Genomic DNA, 22,617 nt, shown 5'->3' on the forward strand with positions numbered 1-22,617 from the left:
CCACAGTTATTTAGAACTGCTTCACATCTATGTTGCATAGAGTCAACCAACTCCTGGCTCCTGTCACTGTTATTCAGCCCAGGAGGCTTTCACTACATCCCACAATTTTTGGGCATTTGTTGTCTTTGCCTCAGAAATGGCATTTTTGATGTCCCCCTACAAGTTTTCTATCGGATTAAGGTCCAGGGATTGGGCGGCCACTCCATAGCCTCAATTTTGTTGGACTGGAACCAAGTATTTGCTCGTTTACTGGGGTGTTTAGGGTCGTTGTCTTGTTGAAACACCCATTTCAAGGGCATATCCTCTTCAGCGTAAGGCAACATGACCTCAAGTATTTTAACATATGCAAACTGGTGCATGATCCCTGGTATGCGGTAAATAGGTCCGGCACCATAGTAAGAGAAACATGCCCATATCATGATGCTTCCACCATGCTTCACTGTCTGGAGGGTGTACTGTGGCTGAATGCAGAGTTTGGGGGTCGTCTGACGAACTGTTTGCAGCCCTTGGACACAAAAAGAACAATTTTACTTTCATCAGTCCACGAAATGTTTCTCCATTTATCTTTAGGCGTGTTTATGTGTTCTTTAGCAAAGTGTATCCGCTTCAGTACATGTCTTTTTTTTAACAGTGGGACTTTGCGGGGACTTGTTGCTAAGAGATTAGCTTCACACAGGCGTCTTCTCACGGTCACAGTCCTCACAGGTAACTGGATACTGTCTGTGATCATCCTGGAGCTGATCATCGGCTGAGCCTTTGCCATTCTGGCTATTCTTGGATCCATTCGGATGGTAGTCTTCCGTTTTCTTCCACATCTTTCTGGTTTTGCTTTCCATTGTAAAGCATTGGAGATCATTTTAGCAGAATACCCTATCATTGTCTGCACTTCTTTATAAGTTTTACCCTCTCCAATCAACCTTTTAATCAAAGTACGCTGTTCTTCTGACCAATGTCTGGAACGACCCATATTTCTCAGGCTTTCAAGGAGAAATGCATGTACAACATGTGCTGGCTTCACCCTTAAATAAGGGCCTCCTGATTCACAGCTGTTTCCTCACAGAATGATTGACCTCACTGATTGATCTCCACACTGATATTATATTGAACACTCCCCGTACAATTAATTATTCAGATACACAGAGTCAGAAACCTGCAGATCATGAATGCGGAGTCTGGGGGTTTTCTTACAATCTACTGCGCCGACTGGTAAATTGTGTGACATGTGGTGATAGAATTTATGCCAAAATCAGTGATTACTCTGGTTAGTTATATTGGACTGCTGGTATTCTGAACACTACTGTAAGCAGTAAATCACATAACAGAATAAATGATCAGAATGCACTAGAATTCAGGGGCTGGTAGTTTACAATGATCTTCTGGAGGGAAGGGGAAGTAGATTGTCATTAACTATACTGGGCGAGGGCAGACTTTTAAAGCTTTGGCAATACTCTGTTCCTATCACAACTCGCTGCACATTTCCCCCGTAACTCTCTATCCACTTTCGCGATGTCAGTCTAGCGTCTGCTGGTCCCGGCTGACTCCTGTATTTCCCGCTATCCGTGCCCGGGTCTATATGACCCTGTCAGAGGTAACCGCCCGTCTCCCGTCCTTCCTGGTCGCCGGCTCGACCGTGAATCTCCGATCTGACAGCTCTGGAGCCTCGGCGACGTCCTGTCACTGGCGCAAACGTCTGAGAGAGAGCCGTGACGCCGCAACCTGCTCGCATTCTGTCCACTGATGTCACTCAGGTGAGGAACCTTGACTGGCGTCGCTCGGGTCTTCGGGGCTTGACTGTCGACGTCTGGGCCGGGCAGATACGCGGCACCTTTCTTCCTGACAGGAGCTCCGGACGCTGCTGTTGTTTTTTCCTCCCGTCTCCCTCTCCAGGGTCACAATCACCTCAGAACTTGCACACAGGCTGTGTATCTCCTCAGCTCATTTCCCTGACAACACTCTCCACAGAGTCCTGATCAAACTCCTCCTCCTCTGCCACGCCTCCTCCTCTGCCACGCCTCCTCCCTCTGCCATGCCTCCTCCCTCTGCCACACCTCCTCCCCCTGCCATGCCTCTTCCCTTCTGCCACGCCTCCTCCCCTCTACCACGCCACCTCCCGCTGCCACACCTCTGACATGCCTCCTCCCTATGCCACCCCTCCTCCCTCTGCCAAGTCTTTTCCTCTCTGCCATGCCTCCTCCCTCTGCCACGCTTCCCACACTCTGCATGCCTCCTCCCTCTGGCACGCCTCCTCCCTTTTGCCATGCCTCCTCCCCTCTACCATGCCTTCTCCCTCTGCCACACCTCCTCCCCCTGCCATGCCTCTTCCCTTCTGCCACGCCACCTCCCGCTGCCACACCTCTGACATGCCTCCTCCCTATGCCACCCCTCCTCCCTCTGCCAAGTCTTTTCCTCTCTGCCATGCCTCCTCCCTCTGCCACGCTTCCTACCCTCTGCCATGCCTCCTCACTCTGGTACTCCTCCTCCCTTTTGCCATGCCTCCTCCCCACTACCATGCCTCCTCCCCTCTACCCTCTGCCAAGTCTTTTCCTCTCTGCCATGCCTCCTCCCTCTGCCACGCTTCCTACCCTCTGCCATGCCTCCTCACTCTGGCACTCCTCCTCCCTTTTGCCATGCCTCCTCCCCACTACCATGCCTCCTCCCCTCTACCACACCTCCTCCCCCTGCCATGCCTCTTCCCTTCTGCCACGCCTCCTCCCTCTGACATGCCTCCTCCCTATGCCACGCTTCCTACCCTCTGCCATGCTTCCCCCCTCTGCCATGCTTCCTCCCTCTGCCACGCCTCCCCTCTGCCACGCCTCCTCCCTCTGCCACGCCTCCTCCCTCTGCCATGCTTCCTCCCCTCTGCCACACCTCCTCTGCCATGCCTCCTCCCTCTGCCACGCCTCCTCCCTCTGCCACGCTTCCTCCCTCTGCCATGCCTCCTCCCCTCTGCCACACCTCCTCTGCCACGCCTCCTCCCTCGGCCACGCTTCCTCCCCTGGCCACGCTTCCTCCCCTCTGCCATGCCTCCTCCCCTCTGTCACGCCTCATCCCCTCTGCAATGCCTCCTTCCCTCTGTCATGCCTCCTCCCTCTGCCACGCCTCCTCTCTGCCACGCCTCCTCCCCTCTGCCACACCTCCTCCCCTCTGCCACACCTCCTCCCCTCTGTCATGCCTCCTCCCTCTGCCACACCTCCTCCTCTGCCACGCCTCCTCCCCTCTGCCACACCTCCTCCCCTCTGCCACGCCTCCTCCCCTCTGCCACGCCTCCTCCCCTCTGCCACGCCTCCTCCCTCTGCCACACCTCCTCTGCCATGCTTCCTCTCTGCTACGCTTCCTCCCCTGGCCACGCCTCCTCCCCTCTGCAATGCCTCCTCCCCTCTGCAACGCCTCCTCCCCTCTACCATGCCTGCTCTCTTTGCCACGCCTCATCCCCTCTGCCACGCCTCCTCCCTCTACCACGCCTCCTCCCCTCTGCCATGTTCCTTCCTCTGGCACGCCTCCTCCCTTTTGCCATGCCTCCTCCCCTCTACCATGCCTCCTCCCTCTGCCACACCTCCTCCCCCTGCCATGCCTCTTCCCTTCTGCCACGCCTCCTCCCCTCTGCCACGCCACCTCCCGCTCCCACACCTCTGACATGCCTCCTCCCTATGCCACCTCTCCTCCCTCTGCCAAGTCTTTTCCTCTTTGCCACGCCTCCTCCCTCTGCCACGCTTCCTACCCTCTGCCATGCCTCCTCCCTCTGGCACGCCTTCTCCCTTTTGCCATGCCTCCTCCCCTCTACCACACCTCCTCCCCTCTACCACACCTCCTCCCCCTGCCATGCCTCTTCCCTTCTGCCACGCCTGCTCCCTCAGCCACGCCTCCTCCCTCTGACAAGTCTCCTCCTCTCTGCCACGCCACCTCCCGCTGACACGCCTCCTCCCTATGCCATGCTTCCTCCCTCTGCCACGCCTGCTCCCTCAGCCACACCTCCTCCCTCTGACAAGTCTCCTCCTCTCTGCCACGCCACCTCCCGCTGACACGCCTCCTCCCTATGCCATGCTTCCTCCCTCTGTCATGCCTCCTCCCTATGCCATGCCTCCTCCCTCTGTCACGCCTTCTCCCCTCTGCCACACCTCCTCTGCCACGCCTCCTCCCTCAGCCACGCTTCCTCCCCTCTGCCACGCCTCCTCCCCTCTGTCACGCCTCCTCCCCTGTCATGCCTCCTTCCTCTGCCACGCCTCCTCCCTCTGCCACGCCTCCTCTCTGCCACGCCTCCTCTCTGCCACGCCTCCTCTCTGCCATGCCTCCTCTCTGCCATGCCTCCTCTCTGCCACGCCACCTCCCTCTGCCACGCCTCATCCCCTCTGTCACGCCTCATCCCCTCTGCCACGCCTCCTCCCCTCTGTCATGCCTCCTCCCTCTGCCACACATCCTCTGCCATGCTTCCTCCCCGCCACGCTTCCTCCCCTGGCCACGCCTCCTCCCCTCTACTATTCCTGCTCTCTTTGCCATGCCACCTCCCTCTGCCACGCCTCATGCCTCTGCCACACCTCCTCCTCTCTGCCACATCTCCTCCCTCTGCCACGCCTCCTCCCTCTGCCACGCCTCCTTCCTCTTCCATACCTCCATACTGTTCTGGTTCCACAGTGGCTTGTCTCCTTACATAAAAGCAGAATAGTGCGTGCAGCTCTGGAGGTGACTGGAGGATAAGACATGATGTAACAGCAGAATAGTGAGTGCAGCTCTGGAGGATAAGACATGATGTAACAGCAGAATAGTGAGTGCAGCTCTGGAGGATAAGACATGATGTAACAGCAGAATAGTGAGTGCAGCTCTGGAGGTGACTGGAGGATAAGACATGATGTAACAGCAGAATAGTGAGTGCAGCTCTGGGGGTGACTGGAGGATAAGACATGATGTAACAGCAGAATAGTGAGTGCAGCTCTGGAGGTGACTGGAGGATAAGACATGATGTAACAGCAGAATAGTGAGTGCAGCTCTGGAGGATAAGACATGATGTAACAGCAGAATAGTGACTGCAGCTTTGGAGGTGACTGGAAGGTAATTTCTTGTCCGAGCAGCTGCATTCAGCCGTACACCAAGCACAATGCCGAGTGTCTGATGCGGTGGTGTAAAGCTGCCATCATTGGACTCTGGAGGAGACGTGCTCTGTGCCGTGATCGCACGTCTCTGTCGCTGATGGCCTCCTCTGTCCACCATTCCTGTGCTCAGAGCATGAGCTTCATACAGACATGGGGGGAACATGACTGACCACAGAGAACCCGGACCCCCTGCATCATCCAACACCAGAGATTGTGACCCCGGCCTCCACCCAACATCAGGGTCTGGCCCCACAAATCCTCTTCTGGATGAAGTGGCAAAATCCCCACAGACGCCTCCAAAATCCTGTCAACACCTTCCCATTAGAGCGGAGCCGTTCTGTCTGCAGAGACCTCGCTGGACCGTCCTCATCAGAGCAGGGGCTCCGGATCATCCCCATCAGAGCCGGGGTTCCGGATCATCAGATCATCCTCATCAGTGCCGGGGCTCCGGATCATCCTCATCAGAGCCGGGGCTCCGGATCATCCCCATCAGAGCCGGGGCTCCGGATCATCAGATCATCCTCATCAGTGCCGGGGCTCCGGATCATCCCCATCAGAGCCGGGGCTCCGGATCATCAGATCATCCTCATCAGTGCCGGGGCTCCGGATCATCCTCATCAGAGCCGGGGCTCCGGATCATCAGATCATCCTCATCATAGCCGGGGTTCCGGATCATCCTCGTCAGGGCCGGGGTTCCGGATCATCCTCGTCAGAGCCCCGGGGTTCCGGATCATCCTCGTCAGAGCCCCGGGGCTCCAGATCATCCTCGTCAGAGCCCCGGGGCTCCGGATCATCCTCGTCAGAGCCCCGGGGTTCCGGATCATCCTCGTTAGGGCCCCGGGGTTCCGGATCATCCTCATCAGAGCCGGGGCTCCGGATCATCCCCATCAGAGCCGGGGCTCCGGATCATCCTCATCAGAGCCGGGGCTCCGGCTCATCAGATCATCCTCATCAGCGCCGGGGCTCTGGATCATCAGATCATCCTCATCAGCACCGGGGCTCCGGATCATCAGATCATCCTCATCAGCGCCGGGGCTCCGGATCATCAGATCATCCTCATCAGAGCCAGGGCTCCGGATCATCCCCATCAGAGCCGGGGCTCCGGCTCATCAGATCATCCTCATCAGTGCCGGGTATCCGGATCATCAGATCATCCTCATCAGCGCCGGGGCTCCGGATCATCAGATCATCCTCATCATAGCCGGGGTTCCGGATCATCCTTGTCAGGGCCGGGGTTCCGGATCATCCTCGTCAGAGCCCCGGGGTTCCGGATCATCCTCGTTAGGGCAATGGGGTTCCGGATCATCCTCATCAGAGCCGGGGCTCCGGATCATCCTCATCAGAGCCGGGGCTCCGGCTCATCAGATCATCCTCATCAGCGCCGGGGCTCCGGATCATCAGATCATCCTCATCAGCGCCGGGGCTCCGGATCATCAGATCATCCTCATCAGCGCCGGGGCTCCGGCTCATCAGATCATCCTCATCAGCGCCGGGGCTCCGGATCATCAGATCATCCTCATCAGAGCCGGGGCTCCGGATCATCAGATCATCCTCATCAGCGCCGGGGCTCCGGATCATCAGATCATCCTCATCAGCGCCGGGGCTCCGGATCATCAGATCATCCTCATCAGAGCCAGGGCTCCGGATCATCCCCATCAGAGCCGGGGCTCCGGCTCATCAGATCATCCTCATCCGCGACGGGGCTCCGGATCATCAGATCATCCTCATCAGCGCCGGGGCTCCGGATCATCAGATCATCCTCATCATAGCCGGGGTTCCGGATCATCCTCGTCAGGGCCAGGGTTCTGGATTATCAGAGTCTCACGAGATTTAATGTAAAAGAAAACACAAACCACAAATTTACTTCAAAAATAGATTTATATGAAACCAGTGGAAAATAGCGAAGAGCCGCCACCATTCTGGTAATTAAAGGGCCGGTGTCCTGTAAACAGCAGGAGCCACCGGAGAGCCTTGGTTCAGTCTCTGACGCTCTTCTTCTTCTGCTGCTGCTGTGAGCGATCGGCGGCCAGAAATGAAGAACCTGTCACTTCTGCCAGCCGAGGGCTTGTGGCCGTGTGACTGTGGACAAGAATCTGTCAGCCTGATGGTTTGCTACAATGTGTCAGTGAACCAACAAAACTTCATCCGTGAAACTGTCCTGACAGATTTGTCGTTTCTGGCTATAACCGATAAATGTTATCACTGACAGCAAGCAGACAGCCGGGGTACCATACAAGCTGCAGTAATGCTGACCTGACACCAGGGGGCAGATCTCACAGCAAGGTACAAAGAAAGACAACTTAAATATCTGTATACAGGGAGCTCCCCCTAGTGGTGGCTGCAGACAGGATCTTATCATGTATCTGTGTATACAGGGGGCTCCCCCTAGTGGTGGCTGCAGACAGGATCTTATCATGTATCTCTGTATACAGGGAGCTCCCCCTAGTGGTGGCTGCAGACAGGATCTTATCATGTATCTCTGTATACAGGGAGCTCCCCCTAGTGGTGGCTGCAGACAGGATCTTATCATGTATCTCTGTATACAGGGAGCTCCCCCTAGTGGTGGCTGCAGACAGGATCTTATCATGTATCTCTGTATACAGGGAGCTCCCCCTAGTGGTGGCCGCAGACAGGATCTTATCATGTATCTCTGTATACAGGGAGCTCCCCCTAGTGGTGGCTGCAGACAGGATCTTATCATGTATCTCTGTATACAGGGAGCTCCCCCTAGTGGTGGCTGCAGACAGGATCTTATCATGTATCTCTGTATACAGGGAGCTCCCCCTAGTGGTGGCTGCAGACAGGATCTTATCATGTATCTCTGTATACAAGGAGCTCCCCCTAGTGGTGGCTGCAGACAGGATCTTATCATGTATCTCTGTATACAGGGAGCTCCCTCTAGTGGTGGCTGCAGACAGAACCTTACCATGTATCTCTGTATACAGTGAGCTCCCCCTAGTGGTGACTGCAGACAGGATCTTATCATGTATCTCTATACAGGGAGCTCCCCCTAGTGGTGACTGCAGACAGGATCTTATCATGTATCTGTGTATACAGGGAGCTCCCCCTAGTGGTGGCTGCAGACAGGATCTTATCATGTATCTCTGTTTACAGGGAGCTCCCCCTAGTGGTGGCTGCAGACAGGATCTTATCATGCATCTCTGTATACAGGGAGCTCCCCCTAGTGGTGACTGCAGACAGGATCTGATCATGTATCTCTGTATACAGGGAGCTCCCACTAGTGGTGGCTGCAGACAGAACCTTATCATGTATCTCTGTATACAGGGAGCTCCCCCTAGTGGTGGCTGCAGACAGAACCTTATCATGTATCTCTGTATACACAGAGCTCCCCCTAGTGGTGGCTGCAGACAGAATCTTATCATGTATCGCTGTATACAGGGAGCTCCCCCTAGTGGTGGCTGCAGACAGGATCTTATCATGTATCTCTGTATACAGGGAGCTCCCCCTAGTGGTGGCTGCAGACAGGATCTTATCATGTATCTCTGTATACAGGGAGCTCCCCCTAGTGGTGGCTGCAGACAGGATCTTATCATGTATCTCTGTATACAGGGAGCTTCCCCTAGTGGTGGCTGCAGACAGGATCTTATCATGTATCTCTGTATACAGGGAGCTCCCTCTAGTGGTGTCTGCAGACAGAATCTTATCATGTATCTCTGTATACAGGGAGCTCCCCCTAGTGGTGACTGCAGACAGGATCTTATCGTGTATCTCTGTATACAGGGAGCTCCTCCTAGTGGTGGCTGCAGACAGGATTTTATCATCTATCTCTGTATACAGGGAGCTTCCCCTAGTGGTGGCTGCAGACAGGATCTTATCCATGTATCTCTGTATACAGGGAGCTCCCCCTAGTGGAGGCTGCAGACAGGTTCTTATCATGTATCTCTGTATACAGGGAACTCCCCCTAGTGGTGGCTGCAGACAGGATCTTATCATGTATCTCTGTATACAGGGAGCTCCCCTAGTGGAGGCTGCAGACAGGTTCTTATCATGTATCTCTGTATACAGGGAGCTTCCCCTAGTGGTGGCTGCAGACAGGATCTTATCATGTATCTCTGTATACAGGGAGCTTCCCCTAGTGGAGGCTGCAGACAGGTTCTTATCATGTATCTCTGTATACAGGGAACTCCCCCTAGTGGTGGCTGCAGACAGGATCTTATCATGTATCTCTGTATACAGGGAGCTCCCCCTAGTGGTGGCTGCAGACAGGATCTTATCCATGTATCTCTGTATACAGGGAGCTCCCCCTAGTGGTGGCTGCAGACAGGATCTTATCATGTATCTCTGTATACAGGGAGCTCTCCCTAGTGGTGACTGCAGACAGGATCTTATCCATGTATCTCTGTATACAGGGAGCTCCCCCTAGTGGTGGCTGCAGACAGGATCTTATCATGTATCTCTGTATACAGGGAGCTCCCACTAGTGGTGGCTGCAGACAGGATCTTATCCATGTATCTCTGTATACAGGGAGCTCCCCCTAGTGGTGGCTGCAGACAGGATCTTATCATGTATCTCTGTATACAGGGAGCTCTCCCTAGTGGTGACTGCAGACAGGATCTTATCCATGTATCTCTGTATACAGGGAGCTCCCCCTAGTGGTGGCTGCAGACAGGATCTTATCATGTATCTCTGTATACAGGGAGCTCCCCCTAGTGGTGGCTGCAGACAGGATCTTATCATGTATCTCTGTATACAGGGAGCTCCCCCTAGTGGTGGCTGCAGACAGGATCTTATCATGTATCTCTGTATACAGGGAGCTCCCCCTAGTGGTGGCTGCAGACAGGATCTTATCATGTATCTCTGTATACAGGGAGCTCCCCCTAGTGGTGGCTGCAGACAGGATCTTATCATGTATCTCTGTATACAGGGAGCTCCCCCTAGTGGTGGCTGCAGACAGGATCTTATCATGTATCTCTGTATACAGGGAGCTCCCCCTGATGGTGGCTGCAGACAGGATCTTATCATGTATCTCTGTATACAGGGAGCTCCCCCTAGTGGTGGCTGCAGACAGAATTTTATCATGCATCTCTGTATACAGGGAGCTCCCCCTAGTGGTGGCTGCAGACAGGATCTTATCATCTATCTCTGTATACAGGGAGCTCCCCCTAGTGGTGGCTGCAGACAGGATCTTATCATGTATCTCTGTATACAGGGAGCTCCCCCTATTGGTGGCTGCAGACAGGATCTTATCCATGTATCTCTGTATACAGGGAGCTCCCCCTAGTGGTGGCTGCAGACAGGATCTTATCATGTATCCCTGTATACAGGGAGCTTCCCCTAGTGGTGGCTGCAGACAGAATTTTATCATGCATCTCTGTATACAGGGAGCTCCCCCTAGTGGTGGATGTAGACAGGATCTTATGTATTTCTGTAGACAGGGAGCTCCCCCTAGTGGTGGCTGCAGGTTCTCACATTCTCTACCATGTAACTCTGAGGTTGTTTTGGGGCACTGATAGTGTAACGAGGACCCCAGCACCTTGTTAGATTAAGTTGGGGTTATTTAGGGGTTGAACTCATAGTCAATATTGGTATTAGGGGGCAACATTTATTGTGGACATTTACAATGTTCCTGACACACTTCACCAGTAAATGATATGGCTGGTGCTGAGTGCACTGTTTGCATCTACAGGGGGCGCTAGCGAGCTACCACTCTGACATACACTCCATCCTTCGGCCTCAGGGTGGACACTGCGGTGACCTGTAGCGGAATCTGCAAGAAAGATGCAAATGGTTAATGTTCTGGGTAACATCCTCTATGTCCCTAAATATCACTCATTCAGTATCAATGGCGCCCAATCCGTGGAGCACTACAACTCCCAGCATGCTCCCATAGCTACAGATTGAAGTCTGTAAGAGAGATATCAAGGATCCTCACCTGAGTACGGGGACAAGTCTCGAAGCGAAACGTCCGCAGGATCCGGTACAAGGTGATTTTGGCTTCCAAGATGGCGAGTCTCATCCCGATGCAGCTGCGGGGCCCGGCCCCAAACGGCAAGTAGAGGAAGGGGTGACGCTTCTGCTTCTCCTCCGCCGTGAATCTGCAGGAAGATCCAGATGAATGGCACCATGCTGATCTGCCATATTGTGCACATATCGCCATATCGTTACCTCTCGGGTCTGAAGCGCTCGGGCTCTTCCCAGTACTGGGGGTCATTCTGCATGCAGCCAATAGGAATCTCCAGCACCGTCCCAGCCGGGATCTTACACCCCATCACTGTGCAATCGGCAGCCGCTTCCCGGGCAAACCTAGAGGAAAAAGGGCACCACTTACTATGTATCACACCCAGAGCAGCATTCACTATTCTGCTCATCTCTTGACTCCCAGGCTGCAAAATGTCATGCCTGCATCTCTACACAACAGGTACTACATCCCTCATCATGCTCTGCATCACAGCCCCAACAGATTGCAAGTAGAGATCATTCTGGATGCAATATATAAATTGTGAGCGCAGCTCTGGATGTGCCTCGAGTACAAGATATGATGCAGCGACAAAAGTTGTGAATGCTGCTCTGGAGTTAAGTAGAGTAATAAACATGAGGTAGCAAATAACTTGCGAATGCAGCTCTGGATGTGTCTAGAGTAGTATAAGTCATCATTGTCTTCTTCTGTTATCGGTGATTATCTCCAAAGAGACAAGTACAATCATCATTGCTTTACATCAAAGGGACTTTACAGGCAAGGACATTGCTACTTGTAAGATTGCCCCTAAATCGACCATTTATTAGGTCATCATGAACCTCAAAAAAAAAAAAAAGAGAGAGGTCCAGTTGCTGTGAAGACGCTTTAGGGCACCCAAGAAAGTCCAGCAAGTGCCAGGACTGTCTCCTAAAGAGGATTTAGCTACGGGATGGGTTCAGCCCCAGTGCAGAGCTTGCTCAGGAATGGCAGCAGGCAGGTGAAGGCTTTTGGAGGTGGCCAGGTGTCAAGAAGTGCAGCAAAGAAACCACTTCTCTCCAAGGAAAACATTGAGGACAGACTGATATTCTGCAGGAAGTACAGGGATTGGACGGGTGGGGGGGTAATATTCCCGGATGAAGCCCCTCAGACTGTTTGAGACGTCTAGAAGAATGATTCTCTGGAGAAGAGAAGATGACACTGCCATCAGCCCTGTCTCTGCCAGCAATAAAGCCTCCTGAGGCCAGTCATGTATGGGGGCTTCTCATCCATGGAGGGGGTCACTCACAATGTGTGGGGGCTTCTCATCCATGGAGGGGGTCACTCAATGTGTGGGGGCTTCTCATCCATGGAGGGGGGGGGATCACTCATAATGTGTGGGAGCTTCTCATCCATGGAGGGGGGGGGGATCACTCATAATGTGTGGGAGCTTCTCATCCATGGAGGGGATCACTCACAATGTGCGGGGGCTTCTCATCCATGGAGGGGATCACTCACAATATGTGGGGGCTTCTCATCCATGGAGGGGATCACTCACAATGTACGAGGGCTTCTCATCCATGGAGGGGGGCACTCACAATATATGAGGGCTTCTCATCCATGGAGGGGATCACTCACAATATGTGGGGGCTTCTCATCCATGGAGGGGATCACTCACAATGTGCGGGGGCTTCTCATCCATGGAGGGGATCACTCACAATGTGCGGGAGCTTCTCATCCATGGAGGGGGTCACTCACAATGTGCGGGGGCTTCTCATCCATGGAGGGGGGCACTCACAATATACAAGTGTTGCGCCCCGAGCGTTCGGTTGCTACAGGGGTATTGCACCTCAACCAGAGGTGTGATATTCCACTCCCGGGTAAGGATGGAGTGTGGACCAGGGCTCAGTTAGCTGCATACACACACTCACTCCATTTCCGGGGGACAGCTCGACGGTGCTCCCATATAATTGTAGGCACAACTGACCATGTCCCTGGCTGGAGTGGGGAGGGGGGAGAGAATCCAGTGATGTAGGAGCAGAAGGGGACGGTTTCTGAGCATAGGAAGGAGCTCATTGGGTGCTGGTCACCTGGGCTCACACAGAGAAGCAGATAAAAGGTGGGAGCCATCTTTAGTCAGTGGTCAGAGAAGTAGTTCAGCCAGAGAGGGCTGACAGGGAGCTGTGGCTCAGCCTGAGCTCAGCTCCACGAGGCAGGCCTAGGGTGAAGGCCGGAGCCAGAGAGAAGAAAGAGAAGGAAGGAAAGAGGAGAGACAGAGGAGTAGAAAGGCTCCAGAAACAAGAAGGCAGAAGGGACCCTAAGAGAGCAGAATGGACAGTAACTGTTGCAAACCCGCGTTATATCGGGTGAAGGGTCAGGCCGTGGAAGGGTACCGGATTCCCAAGTTGGTGGAGGTAAATCATCCCTCAGCCAAGAACCGGAGGTCGTGATCATCTATTGGTGCGACCCCCCGCCAAACCTGCTAGGAAGGCACTATATAGGATAGCGGGAAACAGGGGCCAACGTTTGCCCGCATAGATCCGCGGCAGCTGGATAGAAGTCAGGACACTGGTGGGGCACGAGAGGCCAGAGAAAGGACAGAAGGGGGTCCTGTGCCATACTCCTGAATTGCCTGGGGGTTGACCGAGCCCCTCACCTGGTGGACGCAGCATGGCTCGGGCAGTCCTTGCCGACGGAAGTGACTTGGATAACAACTGTGAGTAAAAGACCCTGGACTGCATCATTGGACTCTGTGTGATTTATGCTGCGCCTGCACCATCACCCCCAGCATCCACATACATTGCCCTGAGGCTACACTCTTCCCGTGGGGAGTTATCCTATCCCTGTGCTGCACACTAACACCAGCCTCAGCGGTCTGCCTTGCAGCGGCGGTCATCCCTGACCACAATCCACGGGTGGCGTAGTCGGACATTCATAACCCTACAAATAGACTGCCACAGCATTTGGTCTGACCACCCTGAGCCACGGGATCGGGTTGCAACTACTACTCCCAGCATCGCACTGAAGCCCGGTTCCGGGTGCCCCACGGCCCAGGGGGCGAGTCACAAGGGCTTCTCATCCATGAAGGGGCTAACGCACAATGTGTGGGGGCTTCTCATCCTTGAAGGGGCTAACGCACAATGTGTGGGGGCTTCTCATCCATGGAGGGGGTCACTCACAATATGTGGGGTCTTCTCATCCATGGAGGGGGTCACTCACAATATGTGGGGTCTTCTCATCCATGGAGGGGGGTCTCTCACAATGTTTGGGTCGGTAACCATATAAACATCTGACTAAAAGCGGAAAATACTGAAGCTGCAAATTGTGAAATTCAAAACTTGTGTCAATCTGAAAACTTTTGGCCGCGACTGCAATAATAATGGAAAAGGAAGAGCGCAGCTCTGGATGTGAGTGGAGTAATGCAGGTGAAGCTACAGACCGACGCTCACCTGAACGCGGGGGGATACATGCGCAGGGACTCGGAGATCACCATGTCCATGTAGGGCAGATCGTGCACCGTGTTGTAGTCGGCGCCGTCCTACAATGAGAGGCATTCACCACCATTATATCCTGCTCCCTCTGCAGGGATTGGGGTCCTGACCGGCCCCTCATCCGCCCTCCCGAATCACTCACGTGGGTCTCTGCAAACTCGTCCACTTCCCTCAGTAGCTCCTCCTGGCTCTCGGGGTGAGTGGCCAGTAGGTAGGTGGTGAATGACAGGAGGCTGCTGGTGGTCTCGTAGCCGGCGATGAGGAAGATGAAGGCCTGGCCCAGGATCTCGTCTTCGCTCAGGGTCTTGGTGGTCTTCTTTCTAGGCTCTTCCCTTACGGGGGCCGCCAAATCCGCCTGGTTCACAATATCGAAATGCTCCACGGAGACGTTGGCGGCCGTCGTCCTGGCGTCCAGCATGAGCTGCAGGAAATCCCGGCGTCGCTGCGGCAAAATACACGATTAACCCAGGATGGGAGGTTTATGCTGTGAGCGGCGGAGGCGTGAGGCGCCGTGTACCTCGCTGGCCGGCTGCTGGTCGCGCTGATCCATCATTGCCTTCATGACTTCGCGGAAGAAGCTGTTTATCTCGTCACGGTTCCTATTGGGAAGGCGGCGAGCGATGGGGACCATGATGGATGGAAACGCCACTGGCGGGAAAAGAAGTGAAAAGTAAGGGGTCAACAGCCCCCCAGGCGGTCACTCCGCTCTCCTGGAGTCCTGAGTGACAAATCTGCCGCTAAATACTGCTGAGAGTTGGCTAGAAAGCCACCCGCCTGAATATTAATGAGCCGCCCTGAATATTAATGAGCCCGGTTGAATATTAATGAGTCCCGCTGAATATTAATAACTTCCTGCATAATAATGAGCCTGGAATATTAATCCCTCCCACATATTAATGAATCTATTCTCCATATTAATGGGCATCTTGACATATTAATGTGCCCTCCTGAATATTAATTAGCACGCCTGAATATTAATGAGCCCCACTGAATATTAATGAGCCCCACTGAATATTAATTATCCCTTCCACATATTAATGAATCCCTCCTCCATATTAATAGGCATGGCAACATATTAATGAACCCACCATATTAATGAGCTTGTTAACATTTTAATGAGCTCACCTGAATATTAATGACCTCTTGCATATTAATGAGTTTGGCATATCAATTATCCCTCCCACATATTAATGAGCCCAACTGAATATTAATGAGCTTGTCAACATATTTATGAGCCCAACAAAATATTAATGACCTCTTGCATATTAAAGAGTCTGGAACATTAATAATCCCTCCCACATTTTAAAAGAACTCTACTGAATATTAATGAGCTTGTTGTTAAAATTTTAATAAGCCCACCTAAATTTTAATGAGCTTGCTGACGTTAATTAGCCCACTTGCATATCAAAATTCTCTCCTTATATTAATTAACCCTTTCACATGTTAATTAATCCTGATGCATATTAATGAGCCAGCTTGAATAATAATGAGTCCTCATGCATAATAATGAGCTTCCTGCTTATTAATTAACCAGTACTGCATCACCTCGCTTCTGATTGGATGCCAGGCAGGTATACGGAGGTCCTACCACACCCATCACCCCCCGGCCGCCCCTCCCCCTTACACGTTAGTAGAACGAGGGGCTTCAGCGGGGTGAACAGTTCCAGAAACTTCCTGCTGTTCTGCACCATCGGGTGATCCGGATCTTTCTGGGAATCCACGTTGGTGCCAAACGCCACACTGGCGACGATGTCCATGGTGTAACACGCGTAACATCTGAGGTGGTGAGAAATCAGGGCGAACGGTTAGCAATGCCAGATCAATATAAGCTGCTGCTCTCTGTTATCAGCCAGGGGTTACTGGGATTTTCTTTGTAGTTACTTTTGGACATTACAGGATTCTCCCGAGTCTGCATATCTCTGCAGGTTACTGAGCAGCACGTCACATCCCTGGTGTATGAGGGGGCACATCTGGAAGACAGCGAAAGAAATATAGCGAGAGGTGATGTGACAACCCAAGACATGACGATGGCGCTGGTTGTCAGCTGGGATCACCAGTACTGCGCAGGAGCGGTGAAGCCCGGGTGACTGTGACCGGCTGCTGCACCCAGGACAAGAGGAGACAAGTCCGGCATTGGCTCCCGCAGTCAGTGCCAGGATGGAATCATTGTTTGTTCTTGCTTTGTTCTGCTTTTTGCTAAACTTTTAAACGTACAAAGTTCTACATTGTTATTTTTTATTACATTTTTTTAGATCTAACAATTATATGATCCTAGCCCACATCCTAACCCTAGCTCACAACCTAACTATCCCTATCAGTAAGCCTTACCCAAATTTTAACACTAAGCCTAGCTCTAACCTTAGAACTAAGCCTAACCAGGGAGAGGGGACAATGATCGGAGTGGGGGAGAGGGGACAATGATCGGAGTGGGGGAGAGGGGACAATGATCGGAGTGGGGGAGGATAATGATGGAAGTGGGGAGGGGACAATGGTAGGAGTGGGGGAGAGGACAATTCCACTGCGAGAAGCCGGGAGATGAGCGACTGCTCGCAGCAGAAGTATCCGGACCCGCAGCGCCGCTCCCCAGTCCTCCCTTACTCATGGACGTCAGCGACGCCGGCGGTCAGGATGCTTCTGCTGCTACCGGCCGGGAGTTGAGCGCCTCGTGGCGCTCATCTCCCGGCTGCATCTCTGTCCCGCAGATGAGCCGCTAACGGCCGCCATCTTTTTTCAGAAATCCCGCGGCGCTGATTGGCCGCTGCCGGACCAATGAGCGACGCGGGATTTCCAGGACAGACAGACAGACAGACAGACAGATGGGATAAGACGATTATATATATAGATGGGGGGCACAGTGCTGCTTATCACTTTATATTTTGATTTATGCGTGGCTAATAGTATATTAATGGGGGGGTACATGTCTGTATTCAGGGGCGCAGTGTGAGGGATACACATGTATGTATACAATATATGTGACCTTGTTATTTTTAGGGCTGTACTGATCATCGTGACAAGGCGAGTCGTGGCTGGGAGATGTGGACATGAAGGTCTGACCAGACGGAGAAGAAGCAGCAGAAACCGACTCTGATCAGATGAGACGTCAGCGGTAAATGCCTGGATGTAAATATTATTCTGTATCTGCACTGTGTGACTTGGAGTGATAATATTATCTGTAAAATCCCTTAGGCCACATTCTCACATTTCTATGAAATGTCCGTGTGCTGCCAGATTTGTTTTATCGGACAATACACGGACTCGTAGAGTTTTATAGATCCATTCACACGTAGGTAAAAATCACTGATCTGAGAATGAGATCTAAGAGGGTCAGAGAATGTCCTGTTCTGATCCGATTTTGAGGATTAGAATAGGAAATGCTCAATGCGTCTGTAAAAGCGGGCAGCACACCGACACTGCACACAGATGCAGGAATGTAGCCTTATTATGTATAGCACAGTCCCTTAGTATATAGTGTACTCACTTATTATGTATAGCACAGTCCCTTAGTATATAGTGTACTCACTTATTATGTATAGCACAATCCGTTAGTGTCAGGGAAATATTGAAAATATTCTTTCTACCCCTGTCATAGATAATAAGTCTTTATCCCAAGCCCCTCTCCACCCCTCACTTATCCACCTTTTGTCACAAGACAAGAGCTAGCAATCAACCACTTGTCAGTACAAGAGCTGTCTTCATGTAAATCTCAGCACAAAACCCCAATTATCACACTCCTGAGTAAGGCCTTGTACACAAATGCTGGCAAGATAGGTACTACCAATCTACTTAAAATGCAAGTAGATTTCCCCTAGTAAAGGCAGAGGACAATTAGACGCAGGTGTAGCACCCTGAGGATTCGGCTGCTACAGGGGTATTGCACCTCAACCCAGAGGTGTGATATTCCACTCCCGGGTAAGGATGGAGTGTGGAACTGAGCTCAGAAAGCTGCATGCACTACACACATCCCATTTCCGAGGAACAGACCGATGGTACTCCCACTTAGAAATGTGCAGGTACGACAGTGTCTGTCCCTGGCTGGAGTGGGAGGGGGGTGGTACATCCCAGTAGTGTAGGGGCAGATAGGGGGAGCAGCCTGGGTAATGCTAGGAGCTCATTGGGTGCTGGTGACCTGAGCTCACACATAGAGGGAGTATTTAAGGTGGGCACCATCTAAGATCAGGGTCAGTCAGTCTGTCAGTGAGTCAGCCTTTTGCAGAGTCAGAGGAAGAAAGCAGAAGAGCAGAGCAGCCCCAGAGCAAGAGTGAGAGAGGAGAGCAAGAAAGACCCAGAGGGGGAGAAAGAAGGAACTCTGAGACCCCAAATACAACCACAGGGTGAAGAGTTGGCAACAGGGTACCGGATCCCAAACTGGTGGGGGCTACAGCATACCTCAGCCAGAGACCGGAGGCCGTGGGCAGCATCTGCCACGGCCACCCACCATATCCACCCAGAAGGCAGACCACGCATAGGGTCAGGGAACCCAGAGGCAAGGGTTCGCCAACAAGAGGCCCGAGGGAGCCGGACATAGGTGGATCCCTGGTGGGGAAGGCCAGAGAAGAGGACAGGACAGAACGGGAGCTCAGAACCACGCTCCAGAACTACTTGGGGGTTGGCCGAGTCCAGGACCTGGTGGACGCAGCACGGCTCGGGTGGTCACTCAAGGCCGGAGTGACCGGTACAAGAACAGCAGTAAGTAAAGAACCCTGAACTGCACAACCCGACTCTGACTCTCATTACCATCTTCCCTGCACTTCCACAACCACCATCCTCTGCACCTGACCCCCTGAGGCTATACCCCTCCCGTTGGGGGTTATACTACCAAAGCTGCACAAACACCATCAGCCTCAGCGGACCCTGCTGCAGCGGCGGCCGTAGTGACCGCAATTCAACGGGTGGCGTAGTCGACATAAAGAACTTTAGTAACATCAGTAAGGACTGCCACACACTGAGCTTGACACCCTGGGCACGGACCGGGTCACAGCCACTCGGAGACTACAACCCCCATCTGATCCGGCTCCGGGTATCCCCTACAGCACTGGCCCAGGGGGGCGCGTCAACTTTGGCGTAGTCGGCAGGATAACGTGCCCGCAACACCCGGGTACTGCGTGCCTGAAGAAAAGAACAAGTTTACCTCAAAAAGAAGTCTCCTGCCGGTCCCGGAGGGTCCCCGCCATCGGACTCCATCACAGATCGATTCCCGCCGGTTGTCCGCCATTAACAGCTTTTTCCCGCCATCTGCAGAGTTTCCCGCCACTGGGAGACGATGCCCGCCATTTCCAAAGGTTTCCCGCCTTGGAAGAGCGGACGCCATTATGGGCGTGCCAGAGGGTGGCAAGAGGCCGCCTCCCATCGTGGGCCAGGACCGAAAATGGCGCCAAAAGTGGAAACCGCCCCCACCAACAGAGACTGTGATGCTAGAGGTGTCTGTCAGCGTGAAAGAACTGCCCCTGGAGCTGACAATCACCAAGTGGCCCCGGGACCGCCCTCGAAGTGGGAGGACTGAGAACAAGAGAACAAAGATGGGTGTCGCCTGGAGCAGTCTGGAGAGAGCGCACCCGGAGACAAGAAGCCTGGAGAAGAGTCCAGAAAGAGCCTACCCGGAGATGGAGGGAGAGCCAGGCAGCACCGACCCAGTGGTCAGGAGCCTGATGCGGGCCGCCACTCCAGGCAGCACCGACCCAGTGGTCAGGAGCCTGTTGCCGGTCGCCACTCCAGAAGGCCTGCTGGAGACAGCGGGAGGAGAGCAGAGCAGCACCGACCCGTTGGTCAGGAGCCTGCTAGAAGCAACGACCCCACTAGGCTTAGTGGAGGTCTTGGCACAGCTCCCCCGAGATCGGGAGTGTGCACAGACCGCGCTGGAGGGCCTCGCACGGAGGATGGCTCGGGTGCAGCGAGAGACGTTAGCAGAATGGAGCCGTGAGATGGCCCAGCAGACAAGAACCCGTCAGCGGAGCACGCCACCCGAGACGAGGAGACAGACCGCCTCTGAGGATGGCACAGGAGGACTGAAGGCCGGAGACGGCGCCGAGAAGGGAGCCGAACGAATGGAGGCAGGTAAAGGGGACGTCACTACCCCGAGCCGGGAAACCGCGTGCCTGCCCCAGCTCCCCGTCGCAGAGCCCGAAGTGCCCCCTGCCGTGCCCGTCGCTGCAACGTCACCGCCGCAGACTAGGCCTCAAACGGAAGCCGCGACCCCTGTGACGTCACACGCCTCGACCCTGAGCGTGACCAAGCAGGAAGTACCATCGGCCTGGTCGCAAGGCCTAGTACCCCCGGGCGCCGCAATACCAACAGCGCCCCCTACCTCCGCGGAGCCCCCGGCCTGGTCGCAGGGCCAAGTAACACAGGGCGCCGCCGTTCTTACGGTGCCCTTTACTTTCAAGGTGCCCCAAGCCTGGTCGCAAGGCCTGGGCAACCCGGGCGCCGCTACCACCATGGCGCCCATAACACCTAGAGTGCCGCACCTGGGTGAAAATCTATTTGCCCAGCATACGTGCCCGAACGGGTCTGAAACTGAAACTGTCCACAAAGAAAGAGCAGGAGGACGTCGTCGTTGAGTACAGCAGAGTAGAAGCTGTATATAGTTGCCCGTCAGGGCACAGTGAACCGTTGCTGCTAATATAGTCCCCGTTGGGACCAGAGAACTGAACTGTTAACCCGTGTGTCCCCATTTCCACTGACCGAGGACTGAGAGCGGTCATCCCTTTCCTAATACCTGGCCGAGGACTGAGAGCGGCCATATCCCTTTGTATATAGTTGCGCTTCCTAAAGCGCCCCCTACCGGTTTTATAGGAAACCATTTTCTTTAAGAGACTGTAGCACTTTACCCGGTCACAAGTTGCACCGTGACCGGAGGTACCAGAAACAAGAAAGTTTTTATGAAAAGTTTTATATGATGTTTTATTATGTTGTTTATGCAAAAATTGTATGTTTTGGTGTTGTTTTATATCTTACAGCCCGAGGACGTGCTGTGATTTACCAGGGGGGAATGTAGCACCCTGAGGATTCGGCTGCTACAGGGGTATTGCACCTCAACCCAGAGGTGTGATATTCCACTCCCGAGTAAGGATGGAGTGTGGAACTGAGCTCAGAAAGCTGCATGCACTACACACATCCCATTTCCGAGGAACAGACCAACGGTACTCCCACTTAGAAATGTGCAGGTACGACCGAGTCTGTTCCTGGCTGGAGTGGGAGGGGGGTGGTACATCCCAGTAGTGTAGGGGCAGATAGGGGGAGCAGCCTGGGTAAAGTTAGGAGCTCATTGGGTGCTGGTCACCTGAGCTCACACATAGAGGGAGTATTTAAGGTGGGCACCATCTAAGATCAGGGTCAGTCAGTCTGTCAGTGAGTCAGCCTTTTGCAGAGTCAGAGGAAGAAAGCAGAAGAGCAGAGCAGCCCCAGAGCAAGAGTGAGAGAGGAGAGCAAGAAAGACCCAGAGGGGGAGAAAGAAGGAACTCTGAGACCCCAAATACAACCACAGGGTGAAGAGTTGGCAACAGGGTACCGGATCCCAAACTGGTGGGGGCTACAACATACCTCAGCCAGAGACCGGAGGCCGTGGGCAGCATCTGCCACGGCCACCCACCATATCCACCCAGAAGGCAGACCACGCATAGGGTCAGGGAACCCAGAGGCAAGGGTTCGCCAACAAGAGGCCCGAGGGAGCCGGACATAGGTGGATCCCTGGTGGGGAAGGCCAGAGACGAGGACAGGACAGAACGGGAGCTCAGAACCACGCTCCAGAACTACTTGGGGGTTGGCCGAGTCCAGGACCTGGTGGACGCAGCGCGGCTCGGGTGGTCACTCAAGGCCGGAGTGACCGGTACAAGAACAGCAGTAAGTAAAGAACCCTGAACTGCACAACCCGACTCTGACTCTCATTACCATCTTCCCTGCACTTCCACAACCACCATCCTCTGCACCTGACCCCCTGAGGCTATACCCCTCCCGTTGGGGGTTATACTACCAAAGCTGCACAAACACCATCAGCCTCAGCGGACCCTGCTGCAGCGGCGGCCGTAGTGACCGCAATTCAACGGGTGGCGTAGTCGACATAAAGAACTTTAGTAACATCAGTAAGGACTGCCACACACTGAGCTTGACACCCTGGGCACGGACCGGGTCACAGCCACTCGGAGACTACAACCCC

At 53.7% G+C, this 22,617-nt stretch overlaps 2 protein-coding genes across 4 annotated transcripts in view; one reads left to right on the plus strand and one right to left on the minus strand.

Annotated features, from left to right (window-relative positions):
- The window catches only part of LOC141164857 (uncharacterized), a 235,785-nt gene that overhangs the window by 137,894 nt on the left and 75,274 nt on the right, over nucleotides 1–22,617 (plus strand). The window lies entirely within an intron of this gene.
- The window catches only part of TBXAS1 (thromboxane A synthase 1), an 86,913-nt gene continuing 71,239 nt past the window's right edge, over nucleotides 6,944–22,617 (minus strand). For both annotated transcript variants that reach the window (XM_073650488.1, XM_073650487.1), the window contains exons 7-14: nucleotides 16,350–16,438; nucleotides 16,093–16,244; nucleotides 14,986–15,116; nucleotides 14,611–14,910; nucleotides 14,427–14,515; nucleotides 11,211–11,348; nucleotides 10,978–11,140; nucleotides 6,944–10,812 (exon numbers count right to left, since the gene is read on the minus strand). In XM_073650488.1, the coding sequence (XP_073506589.1) occupies nucleotides 10,738–10,812; nucleotides 10,978–11,140; nucleotides 11,211–11,348; nucleotides 14,427–14,515; nucleotides 14,611–14,910; nucleotides 14,986–15,116; nucleotides 16,093–16,244; nucleotides 16,350–16,438 (1,137 nt within the window). In that variant the 3' untranslated portion in view covers nucleotides 6,944–10,737. The remainder of the gene's footprint in view (nucleotides 10,813–10,977; nucleotides 11,141–11,210; nucleotides 11,349–14,426; nucleotides 14,516–14,610; nucleotides 14,911–14,985; nucleotides 15,117–16,092; nucleotides 16,245–16,349; nucleotides 16,439–22,617) is intronic.

The sequence above is a fragment of the Phyllobates terribilis genome, unplaced genomic scaffold (genome assembly GCF_046119375.1).
Source record: "Phyllobates terribilis strain yellow unplaced genomic scaffold, ASM4611937v1 Scaffold_10__3_contigs__length_209671492, whole genome shotgun sequence".
Taxonomy (NCBI): Eukaryota; Metazoa; Chordata; class Amphibia; order Anura; family Dendrobatidae; genus Phyllobates; species Phyllobates terribilis.